Here is a 13,716-nt window from a genome sequence, read left to right as displayed (position 1 = left end):
AGCACATAATATAATATAGCTGATAGAAACATTTCCAATGTGGCAAATCAAATGCCTTATAATATACCTAATGCTTGTACCATTCGGTCAGTGAGAATGAAAGTTGTCAGTGTCCAATAGCCCTTTGCACTCTTGGCACTTATTATTATATGAAGATATAGTGAAATCAATTGAAAAAACTTTTCATAGTGTACACATTATACATGAGAGTGATCCATTATTTTATTTTATAATACTAAATAGCAAATAAAATAGCTACAATTATTTTATTTAAATAATTGTAGCTATTTTTAACTCATATGATTCTAAGCTTTTGTTATTTATATTGAGTTCATTGATTTGCATATCAATGTGCTCTAATCATGTTATTGTAATTAACGTTTATCTATTTACAATAGTTGTTATATACTTGTCTCTAAATGTTTTTTTTTAAGAATAAACTGACTTTTGCGTCTTGTTTATCAAAATAAGATGAAATATATAATTTTAGAGATTGAACAGTCATATCCATACTTATCTAGTTATTACTGTTATTAATGAGGTAGTTTTAATAAGTTACTCATAGATAAACTAACAAAAAGAACGCTTTTCCTTATTTAGTTATACATCTCACTTGCCTATTTGTGGAATAATTTTAATATCACTATCCAAAATAAGTCATCATCTTAATTTTCACACAGTTTTTATCTTTAAAAGAATTTTCAATGCCATTGAAACAGATTTCTCATCTCAATAACAAGGTATGATCCTGAGTGCCCATGACCATGTCATTAATCAGCCTAACGGTCTCTGTGTAGGGTTTTGACATGTATAAGATATTCACCAAAGTGTGAACCAAAGATTGAGTGCAAACATCCCATTGCCTCCTAACATTCTTTGGTTGTATATGATTATGTTCATAAACATGTAATGGAATTTAAAATCTATTTACTATATAATGGTGTAGAGATTAGGGGGGCCGGAAAGTAATGTCACTTTATTAAATTACATTCACATTTTTACTAAGTTTTTATTTGTAATCAACAAAATATTCACCTTCGTTATTAACAACCTTTTGCCATTTAGTATACAAATATTCAATGCTCCGTTACACTCGGTAAAAACCAATCGGTTTTTCTGCAAAATATGTCAAAAGAAAAGTTCTTTTTGGCCCCCTTAATAGTTCTTTTGTTTTCATTTTATTATAAAAACTCCTTTAAGTTTATGAAAGAAGGATAAATAATTAAAAGCTAACAAAAGCCATATTATATCCATGACATAGTTACTGATAAGACACTACTAATGTATATGTACTATTGACTTGTATCTGAAAGAGTATACAATCCCCAAAGGATTATTGGTGATGTCTTCTAGAAAGTTATTCTCATTTTCAAGAACATTGAAACATGTAGTCATAATAAAACTTGCTAGTCCCTTTGAAACTAATATACTTAAATTGCACATAGGTAAGTACAAGAATTAGTCAAATAAAAAACTGAAAATAAATTCATAGGGTACTGGTATGCAGCGGAGGTAAGAGATATAACAGCGAAATCTCTCTAGGACTTACAGAAGTATTTAGACCTGTCATAAGCAAACATCAGCCATTTCTAGAACTAGTTTCCAAATCATTATTAATAAGACTGTTTTAAATATGGTTAAGTAGTGTATTCTAGTCAGACTTACTTTGGGCGAATTAATTGAATTCTCAGAAATTACATTTCTATTTTCCAATGTAAGCTGCATTAGCCCAGAGGTTAGATCTGAGACTTGCGATCCTAGGTTGCTGGTTTCCATTCCCGAGATACAATTTTATAATTCATGCATTAATTATTTAAGATTGCAACTGCTCAAGAACAAACATTCAGAGGGTGTTCTAAGATGTGTCCTCTGAGTACCATAATATCATACTGGAATGGTCAATGTGACTACCAAGCGTAGTGATTAATGTATATGCCAAAGATATCATTAGGAGAGTCCTATGCCTTGCAGTGGGCGGCTATGAGTTGATACAACGACATTTACATGATTGGAATATTTCTTCTGAATGTCTTCCGCTTGGATTTATGATTTCTTGAAATTGTTCCAGACGGGATAAAGAAGTGAATAGACAACAATATGAGCGCATAGTTTTAGATTCTTCTGTAGATGGTTATAGAGCATTTTACACACAATACGTTCCAGCATCCGCCTTGAGAGTTGGTGACATTGTGATGTTACACAAGGGTCAGCGAGTACCAGCTGATATGATTCTATTGAGGACCAATGAGACAATGGGCACTGTGTTCATACGTACAGACCAACTGGATGGAGAAATTGACTGGAAGTTAAGGTTAGTTACAAATCTTTTTGTTTGTTATAGCAGCAAATTTTATTTGAAGCAACCAGATGTATTTTTCAATATTATAATGTTATATGTCAACTATGTAGAATGAAGTGTTTTACATGATCTAGTAATATATATGCATTATTACGCACCCACACACGTGTGTGTTTATATATATATATATATATATATATATAATATATATATATATATATAATATATATATATATTAATTCTAGCACAGGGATAAGGGTATAGATCAGTATTTTTTAACTTTTTATGTGCCATGCCTTTCTAAAATTCTTACGGCCCGCTATGCAACACATATATTTTTATATTAAAGCGAAGAGTTAAATTCGTGTCGAGTGCACTTTCGAATTGGCCCCCTCCCCCCTCGTGGGGCGTGGGCAGCACATTGGCAAACTGGTCCAGACCCTTATGCAGGGAAGTTATTGTTGTGATATATTAATTTAATTGCTTATTGCTATAAATAAAAGAAAACAGAGTTACATAAAAATTATGTAGACGACATATTTAAGAATGATCCACTTAAAAACTAACAATAAATATGGAAAATTTATTTTTTAAATATTAGACACAGAGTTAATAAAATATTAAGCACAGGGTTAATAAAAAAAACATATGTACAAGATTTTTATTTATAGAGCTGAAGTCATTATTATAAAGCTCGTAGAAACAGTATCAAAACAAGGAAATCACAATGACTCAATATTATTTTTTTAATATTAAATTCAACAAAGTTAACAGATAATAATGAACGGATATGCAATTTACTATATCAATATTCATATATCCATGAGTCCAATTTAACAAATGAGGAGTAATGGCGTATGTAGGCGTGAGCGAAACTGGCCCACGGCGGTGAACGAGCTTCAAAACTCACAACTTAACACAGATAACTAATTAATTTGACCACTTTTACGCTCGAAAAAGAACGTTATAAATTTTTGAAGATTTGAATTTAGAAGCAAATGCGAGTAGTTTTTAATTTAATCGTAAATAGAACATGTTGCGTCGTAGACTCTTATAATACGGTATTCTCCTTAATCTCTCATAGACCACGCCTTGCGTTCGAAGAAATTCATGATTTTTTTTTATTACTAGCTTTTAATAGACTGTGCTGCCAGAACTTATTGGCTTATCGCATTCCAATAAAAAATCATACTATTTATTATTAGGAAAATGGTTAAGAATTATTTAGGTCTAGACCTATGATTATTTATCTATTAATTCATTTCTTCCACTGTTTCTTTATTCTTTCTGAGGCAACTGCGATCCAAATCAGTTTGATGTTTCAATTTATTATTGTATTATACCTTGTTTATTATAAGTAAATGTTTTATACATATATGTGTGTATGTTTATGTATGTATGTTTGTATATATGTATGTTTTGTACACGTGAACTACCCGGTATTGATACTACTACCTTTACCAAACTATGATTGTTTGTAAGAGATTGGCTTGTGTGATAAGAGCGCCCATTGACTCTTTTGGTTATTATTATGAAACTATTTAACACTTAATTGCCTAGAGTTTCAATTTTGATAACAATCTTTTAAACCGAATGTTCACCTTACTATTAGTTTTTTTATAGGTTGGATGTATGAATTTTACTGTTGTATAATATACTTTCCAACGAAATTTTAAAAAAAAACTATTTTTCCCTTCATCTAGACCCTCAAGCAAACACAGTAATATTAAAAAAAATCACATTCGTGAATCAGGCTATTAAGGGTTAAATGTATCCTAGCGTGTACAATAAAGAATATTAAATAAATAAATAAAAATATTTTTAAAGTAAATATTTTATAACATAAATGCGTCACTAGTAGATCACGAAAAAACATTATTGGAGTGGTAATCTATTCGGGGGACCGGAAAGTAATGACGCAACGGAAAGTAATGTCGCAACAGCAGTAACAGATTTTTATTTCTAATTAACATCATATTCACCTGCGTTATCAACAACCTTTTGCTATCTAGTATACAAATTTTCAATGCCGGAGCCGTTTTTCTGTAAAATATGTGCACAGAAACGACATTACTTTCCGATTACCCTAATACAATTCACATCCTCTATTTGGTACTTTTGTTTGTTGCTTATTTATTTATCTACTGTATCATCACCATTTCATGCACAGGATGTCTGTACTAACTTTATGCTTATTTAATGGAATCAGGCGTTACCTCGCGGAAGTCCATCCTAAGTAAGAAAAGAACCAATATTTAGCCACTTCCGCACATGCAGTGGTAGTCGTGCAATGAAATGCACTACCACTGCATGTGCGGAAGTGGCTAAATATTGGTCCTTTTCTTACCTAACTTTATGCTGCTAGCCATTTTAGCTCACGGAAAGAGGTTTGTTAGTAAAAAAAAAATTACTCTGGCAATTGTATTCTATTTACATAGATAACATTCGCACGACGTAGGACTATACTCGTGTATGTGTATAATGTAATGAATGAAGTGCTATGTATGTTTGCAAAGCGAGGACTACTCGATGATCGGAAGAGACACGGGTCTGTCCAGACCATTCACTTGAACGCGGGCTATGATATTATATAGAACCGGTAGGAATTGTATGTCTTGCGTCCAGTGCTTTCCAACCCTTACCGGTTATTTATTTCATAGCAATCATATTAGACATTGATTTAATATCGTAGTACAATGCGATTAAAATAAGAATAGGACCGGCCTAGCGCCATGTTGTGACGTCACAACGGGAACTTGGTATAGTGTGCAAAAAAAGCAATGTTAAAAAATAATACCAGTGGCTAAAGTCACTCGCTCGGTTACCTTCGAAGCAGTTTCCAAATGCTTAATGGAAACTTCCAAATACATCACGCGATATATGAATATTGCCATCTGGCTTTGGTACAATTCTTGCTTGTTTTAACTGGTCCAACAACATAATGGCACGTTTTTTCTCTTCCTCGAAGTACTTATCAACATTGCTGATAATCTCTCGAGCTCGCCGATGTAAAACACTACCTCTTTTGCTCATTGTAGAACAAATTAAACAATCAACAAAAACAATTATTATTATTTTTTTATTTTATATATTTAATGCTGACCGTACTTATATGAGTGAAGTTAGCCGAGAGCCCGTCCTATTCTTATTTTAATCGCATTGTACTATTTTATATTTCGTACGCTGCATGATAAAATAATAATTTAATTATATTTTCAATTTATTGTATTTTTTACGATAATTTTTATTCGATTAAATATTAGCACTGTTTATTTTGGTTTTGATTGACGTCAATTATTTGAAAGCTAGTGACTTTTTGTAGGTATTTTCCTCGCATTTTTTCAAATTATCTTCAATGATAACCTTCCTCGTACCTCGTGCAGCCACCAATGTGTTGCTAGGCGAAAAATTCAAATTGCGTTATATGTGATATATAAACCTAATTTGAGTTAATTACTCCATATATATTGCTAACATCTATACAAATAAATAAAATCGGAGCGTCTGTTTGTAATATTAAAGTAAACTCTTTTTATTACATGTATATTAATATATATACGGTAAATATACCAAAAATTAAAATTTTTTTATTTTTGTCTATCTGTTATGGCTGGACTGATTTTTACAGGACTTAAAGTGGAAAGTAACTGATGATTATAAGGAAGAACTTAAGCTAGTTTTATTTTAAACCCTTCTAAAGAAAAAAAAACGAAATATTTTTTTTAAAGTTCCGCGGATGAAATTTTGATGATGATTTCATCCGCTTTTAAATCTACGATAAAATACATTAAATAGAAATACGAAGTAAAAAATATGGATAACTAAAAATTTTAAAAATTAAGAGCAGATAAGAATCAGATGTGCAATAAATCTAATACTTGTAAATCTAATTTATAAAATTAGTAGATAATTAGTACTATTGAATTAACTACTTTTTTATTATTATCTGGATTCAATTTTTGATTAATTAAAATTATCACGATAAATGTGCTTATTGTTTATTGGATAATGGGTTATTTTTCTACGCAATAACTTTAACGAATAGCACAAACGATTATAATAATAATCTAAGGTATTTCGTGTATATTGCGATATTTTTTAAATAATATACACAAACGAGACTAAGGAGCGTTTATACTTTTTTTAACGCTTGCGGTACCCGGGGCCATGTCGACCTGGCAATCGAGTGCAACCAGGTACAGGGCCGCTTTCTCTACGCTTTCAGCGATGCCCATTTACCCCCTTATAATAGACTAGAGTACAAATTGTACACAATAAAAATTAAATTAATAACAACAAAATAAAAGTAATTGTACTTATTTACAGAATACCTATACCGTCAACGCAAAAACTTCCAACAGATGCCCACCTGCTGGACATAAATGCGCAGATATTTATAGAGAAACCAGAGAAAGATATTCACTCGTTTATTGGTACATGCACACGTTTAGATGAGGAAGAAAGTGACTCCTTGGATATTGAGAATACACTTTGGAGCGGGTGTGTCGTCGCTTCTGGACAGGCAACTGGCCTGGTCATTTATACAGGTAGCATACTCACACCTGTATATATATATATATATATATATATATATATATATATATATATATATATATATATACATACTAGCTGATCCTGCAAACGTTGTTTTGCAAAAAAAATTAAAGTTTTTAATTAACAGATAAAAAATAAGGGTTAATCGTAGAGGGGTGAAAATTTAGGGTTGTATGTATTTTGGTATGCTGTATCATAAAATAAAAACCTAAAAAATTGTTTAAAAAAAAAATTAGGGGTGGACCACCCTTATCACTTACGAGTATGGAAAATAGATAGTAGCCGATTCTCATACCTACTGAATACGCATATAAAATTTGGTAAAAATCGGTCGAGCCGTTTCAGAGGAGTTCAAGTTCGAACACCGTGACACGAGAATTTTATATATTAGATATACCTGTTGTACCTTGCTTTGCTAGGCCAAAGCTGCCTTGTGAGTGTAACCTTCAGTGTATAAATCCTATTATAACATTCAAGAGTTTTTAGTTCATTGAAATGTATATAACTTGGTTTGTTGATTCATGATTGATATTATATTGTACGTATAGACACCAGCTGAATTATAATGTTGAAATAATTGTCGATTCAAAAGCTTATGTAAATGCCTACTTGAATAATATCTACCGTCTTGGTAATTTTTAACATGCCAAAAAATATTTTGACCAAGTTTTACAATATAATACACCTATCCCCCGATTTACACGGTAGATACGTTCCTGAGTAAAACGTGTAAATCGAAAATTAAAATTTTTTAAGTAAAAACCGAGTAAATCGAAAAACTTGCAGAAAATGCATGATTATGCTATTTAACAGTTGTAATTTTGTTTTTTCAATAACTTTAGGTGTACACAGAAATAAAAAAAATGCATTGACAAGTTAAAATATTTAGTATATTATATACTGTTTTTTATATTTAATTACAATATACATTAAACAGAAGAACAAAAAAGAAATTAGTCTCATTCTTTTTACGGAGTCGAAGGTTCGAATTCACTTTCATCACTCGAAATTATTTGTGACGATTCGATGTTTGAAGCAGAAATATTTACATTATGAGAGATGGTAATAAAATCGGTTATTAAAATAAAATTAAAACTTTTTTGGAAAACCGTGTAAAAGCGAAAACGTGTAAAACGAGTACCGTGTAAATCGGGGAATAGGTGTATGTATTAAGAGCTGTTCGTTAAGAGCCCCTCCCCATTTGCATTAGGGATTTCTTAGAATCCGTTCTTAGTTAACCCCCTCTCGGCGAATCTCAAAGCCATACGGTTTCAGAGATATCGTGATGTCAGTATACAGGTGAAAATCTGTAACATGTACTTAAAGTAAAGAGAAATTGTAACTAAACTAATTGAGATGTACTTATAATAGAGTAATATATTAAACTAGTACATGGTGGATTTTTACAATTGGCAACACTGAGTAGACCAATAGACGCTGATTTAGCTTATTCTGCCGAGCGTTAAACAAAACACTGCGATAGCGATGTTCCTCCGTCAGGACATTTTGGTCAGCGCCTGCAACCTAAATTTAATACGTAAATTGTAAATAATCAATCGCTTACCCATTCCTTTTGCGTATAGCGCAACTGTTAAAACTAGGCATTCAAGTTCTTTTAGAAATATTTAGTACTGCCAGTTTTTATTACCCTGACGAAATTCAATAAAAAAAAATACAAGTTTCAGAATGATCGCATTATATTCATTCCTTTAATGCTTTTACCATATAAGCAATCAACCCGTATACATGCAAACAATACACCGTTGAGCTCAAAAGGTTTTAATTAAAATCTAAAATAGCGTAGATTCATAACATTTTTTAAAAAAAAATTAATTTTGAAATTAGAACAAAATTCTAATAATATATAATACAAATGTCTCTTATCCTTGACCTTTTCGTTTGTCTTATATTTTTTTATAATATTACAAACGTTATTTACAGGGAGTGAAACACGTAGCGTAATGAACAACGCAGTGCCGCGGTCGAAAGTAGGTCGATTGGATTTGCAGGTCAATGACCTCACTAAAGTTCTGTTTGTGGCAACACTCTTCATCTCCTTCCTTATGATCGTATTTAAGGGTTTCAACGGACCCTGGTTCGGTTTCCTCTTTCGATTCGTACTACTGTTCTCCTATATCATACCGATCAGGTAAGTTATAAAATGTAATAAGGATATGCTTATTTTTTAAGAGCTGATACAACCATCGTAGTCAAAGCATGGATATACTTTTTCTGTTGTAATAATGTTTTTATTTACTCATACACTTATACTAAATAGATTAACGAACTCAATGATAGTTTGACCAGTTAACCATTTGGACAGTGCAGGGAATTGATAATTTTATTTTGAAATTCTATTAATATATGAACATGTTAAGATGTCAATGAAAATGAAAGTGTTCACAGAGTCTAGGTTGAAATTGATTTCTTATTATTTTGTTTCGGTGGAAATTTATTTTATTGGCCCTGGGAGCTTTTACAGCTCCGTCGGAACTGAGTTCACGGTTGGGAAGGGTCCGTGAACTAAATAGTTTATTAAAAAAGTTGCATATAATTATGTGATTTGCTTGACTAGAAGTCGTCACAGCGAATACGAGTGCGAGGCAGTAATTTGTCTCCCTCGCTCTTATAGTGCGCTTGCTCTCATACTAGATTGTTGGTTGGGTTCATGGGTTCGCCACCGTGCGGTATACGCAGTGCTTGTTTACGTCCAATGCTGCCTTGATCCTTGTAATATACAAAGATTAACAGTCCACCAGTCTCTTAGTCCCGTAATATCAAAAATACGCAAAATAAATTGAACTTTTACATGTTATAATACTGTGACGACCGCTCAAATATTCGACGAAGACCGCCAGTAACAAAGGACTAATTCTACGAACGAACTACATTTAAGGTGTTCGCGGAGTTATAGTTGAGCGATCACGTAGTTACGAAATTGTTCGCGGATACAGAATATCCGGCCATTGCTATTTATAAATTTGACGGAATGAATCTAGACATGTAACGATACTTTTTTATTTTGATTCAAGAAATATATGCTATTCGAGTCTAAGATAAACAAGAATATATTTATGATTGAATGTACGAACTATATCTATTATAGTTTAAAGCAATTTGTTGTTCAATTTTTTTTTACAAAAACTTCATTCATTCATTCATAAGTATTGTTCAAGTTTGTTTCTTTTTAATAACTGATGAAACTGAAGCTCAGTGCATTATTATTATATGTTAAAATTATCTGATTCCGTAAAACAGTATAATTTAGCAGCCAGAGCCGTCTCCTGTGGGAGCCTTCGAATGTGATGCCTATAAGATAAGCCTCGATTTGGGCTAAACTTCCACTGCGTCATGCAGTCTGGAACCCTCGGAATATGCAATGATATAGCAGAATTAATAAAATTGATAATCTGAACATGGAAAACAAAGTTCTTCTTTTCAGCTGATTAGTGTCTACTGCATGACATAGGGCTCCCCTAAAAATCGCCATGATGACCGGTCTTGTCCTGTCCACATCCAGCGACTTCCCGAGATTTGACATAGGTCTACCTAGTTGGGGGCTTACCTACATCTCGTCTACCGGGTCGTGGTTGTTACTCAACAACCTTTCTACCCCAACGGCCTTCGGGTGCACTAGCGACACCCTAACTGTCACTAGAAGAGGAATTCTTAGATCTACGTCGGCTACCTTGTCTTTTCTTATGGATATCCTTATTTCTGATTCGAATATAGCTCCAAACATAGCTCTCTCTATTGCACCCATGACTTTGGATCTTATAAGAAGGTTCAAGATCACCCAGATAAAATTTACAATCAAATAAATAAACACACATTGTATCGTTTACAGTTTGAGAGTAAATTTGGATATGGGTAAGGCGTTTTATTCATGGACGATACAACGCGACGAACGCATCGAAGGTACTGTAATGCGCTCCACCACGATACCCGAGGAACTGGGTAGGATACAGTACCTGCTAGCGGATAAGACGGGGACGTTGACCAAAAACGAAATGGTATTCCAGAAACTTCACCTTGGAAATGCGCTGTTTGATCGGAATAATTTTCACGAGGTACCGTCTGACAATTTTTCTCATTTAAACTTATAATTATTTTGTTTTTAATATAAATTACTTCATTTTTAAAAGGTTTTATTTAGTTCGACCCGTACGGAATTTATTTGTTTGGGTCAAAATTAGAAATTGAAATTTAAGCAACTTCCCGTTGTCAGATTGATCTGAAATTTGGTACACACATTTAATTTAGATGACAATAGAATATAATAAAATCAATAACATTATAAATGTAAGATGGCTGCCGATACAAAATGGCGTATTGCATATTTTTCCTTAACCCCCTCAATATGCGTATCAAATGAAAGGGCTACACTAGTAAAACACGATGATTATGTCAAAATTTAAAATTCAAGATGGACGCCGTTCCAATATGGCGGACTAGGTACATATTTTTCCACAACCACCACAATATGGGTATCAAAAAACCGTTTAACTTAAAAGTCTTTTAAATGTATTTATATGATATTAGATTTAAAGTAAACTATGTATTGGTATAAGTGAAAGTTAAAATTGTAGGTGGAGGCATTTCTAACACAATTCGTGACCAACGACGCACCATCATTGCCCACTTCGCCTAGTAGCGCCCAAGGAGAGATGTTGGCACCAACACCACGACAAATATGGGACGTGGTATTAGCGCTAGCTCTCTGCCATAACGTGACGCCAGTATACGATATGGACGATCAGCGAGCTGAAGAAGCGCAGTCAGGTAAATTTCCTACATTACGTCACAAAAAGATTAAAGATAAAAAATAAATTTATTCAAAAATCTAATTTATTTTTGACTGCTACGCAAGGCGTTATAATTGCGGAGAAGAAGCTAGAAGAAACTCCATAACAACACACGTTTAAAAACTTTAATAATACAGATTTATGCATGTATAATTTCTGTCAGACATTATTACCAAAGATTCTTATCATATATAGATACTTTACACGTACAAAGAAAAACTTGGCATTTTCAACGAATATAAAAACATGTTTTATAAAATAAATTTTATCTACAGCTCTCATATATCTCTTTACTTGTAAAATATCCGATATATGCAACATTGCATTTAGGTTTGATCAAGGGTAATCGGAATGCGTTATATACATACAGGCTGATTAGTTACAGACGTAAAAGATTTAAAGTGTTGAATGTATAGGTCATTTGTAAATAAAAGCTTGTCCATTTATTTCCAGTTACCTTGTATAAAGTGTTGATTCAGTTTTAATATGTTTCATTTTTTTTTATATTGGAATGAGACAGGCCAAAAACTTCTGGCAGTACAAAGTCTAGCCTTTACTTACTATTATTTTTACCTTAATTATTTTTTCTATTATTACTATTAACTAAGTTCTGTTTAGAAGACTCGATATTATAGACTTCTCGAGTAATTTTTTTTGTGTCATTTATGATACGTTTTAATGACTGGTGTTTAGATATGGGCAGTTCGATGATGTCGGACAGTTGCGGCGGTGCGGTGCCTCAGCAGCAGCTGTGCGACTACCAGGCCGCCAGCCCCGACGAGGTGGCCCTCGTCAAGTGGACTGACATGGTGAGGCCATCAACAGTTCCTATAGAACAGAGGTTCCGAACCTTTTTTCACGTAGACCATATAGCTGGTTCTGGACCCTTTCCAGCTAAGTTTCTTCCGACATGGTGAGACCATCAACAGTACCTATAGAACAGAGGTTCCCAACCTTTTTTTCGCATAGACCATATAGCTGGTTCTGGACCCTTTCCAGCTAAGTTTCTTCCGACATGGTGAGACCATCAACAGTACCAATAGAACAGAGGTTCCCAACCTTTTTTTCACATAGACCATATAGCTGGTTCTGGACCCTTTCCAGCTAAGTTTCTTCCGACATGGTGAGACCATCAACAGTACCTATAGAACAGAGGTTCCCAACCTTTTTTTCACATAGACCATATAGCTGGTTCTGGACCCTTTCCAGCTAAGTTACTTCCATATTCCGAAAATTGAACCCTGAATGTGAAGATTAAATCTAATTGCGGACATTTGCGTTGCAATTTTGTTTAAACCATTAATAAATCTACAAGCTCAAAGAGCACAAGAAGTCTCGTACTTTTGTACGTCTGAACTATCGCTGAGCTTCTCAAAGTATTATCTGCCTACATTGGGTAGGTGAAATTGAGTTAATATTTTTGTTTTTCACTATCGAAGGCAAATGAATTGTTGTGGGTTCTCGCTAAGGAATTATTTTATATCGAAATTTTTTTAGTCACGCCAACGGAGAGGTCCGTTGATCCCTCGTGGTAACTCCAAGTCGGTTTTGGAACTATTAATATGGATCGTCATCGTCATGTCAATCATGAGATGTCCACTGTTGGTCAAAGCCTCCCCTATAGATTTCTAACAACGCTCAATCGAAATCTACTCGATTGGGGAGCGTTCACGAAGCTACTAATACCTAATAAATGTCCACTATCCCGCAATGGCTTAAGACAAAAGTCTACGACAAATGTATGTCACCTATAGATACTTGCTAGTAATAATTAATTCAATTGAATTTAAATCAATTTTATTAATAGTATTCATTATAAAAACTACAATGATTTACTGTACAATGTGTCACCTGGGGTTTAAATTGGATAATATCTTTTAAGCTTCACTGCCAGCATGTTACGTCTGCACTAATCTGTGTAACAACTCCTGAAGATGCCCCGTGGAGGGGTGAAACACGTGTTGGGTGAATTTACGGTGGCGGTTGTGTAGTTGGCATTGTCTGTCGCATGCGCATTTACGAGCGGGCTGGCGGGCGGTGCACTTTCATGCACTACAA

At 33.5% G+C, this 13,716-nt stretch overlaps 1 protein-coding gene across 1 annotated transcript in view; it reads left to right on the top strand.

Moving 5' to 3' along the window:
- Positions 1-13,716, top strand: part of LOC137929333 (probable phospholipid-transporting ATPase IIB) — a 31,665-nt gene that overhangs the window by 1,050 nt on the left and 16,899 nt on the right. The window contains exons 4-9 of the mRNA XM_068772223.1: positions 2,069-2,311; positions 6,626-6,846; positions 8,795-9,002; positions 10,701-10,923; positions 11,443-11,635; positions 12,352-12,467. Of these exons, the coding sequence (XP_068628324.1) occupies positions 2,069-2,311; positions 6,626-6,846; positions 8,795-9,002; positions 10,701-10,923; positions 11,443-11,635; positions 12,352-12,467 (1,204 nt within the window). The remainder of the gene's footprint in view (positions 1-2,068; positions 2,312-6,625; positions 6,847-8,794; positions 9,003-10,700; positions 10,924-11,442; positions 11,636-12,351; positions 12,468-13,716) is intronic.

This window comes from Battus philenor, unplaced genomic scaffold (assembly GCF_028537555.1).
Source record: "Battus philenor isolate CCGP_79_NKW_IND1 unplaced genomic scaffold, ilBatPhil1.0.hap1 SCAF_5, whole genome shotgun sequence".
Taxonomy (NCBI): Eukaryota; Metazoa; Arthropoda; class Insecta; order Lepidoptera; family Papilionidae; genus Battus; species Battus philenor.
This window is presented reverse-complemented; position numbering and strand designations above follow the sequence as displayed.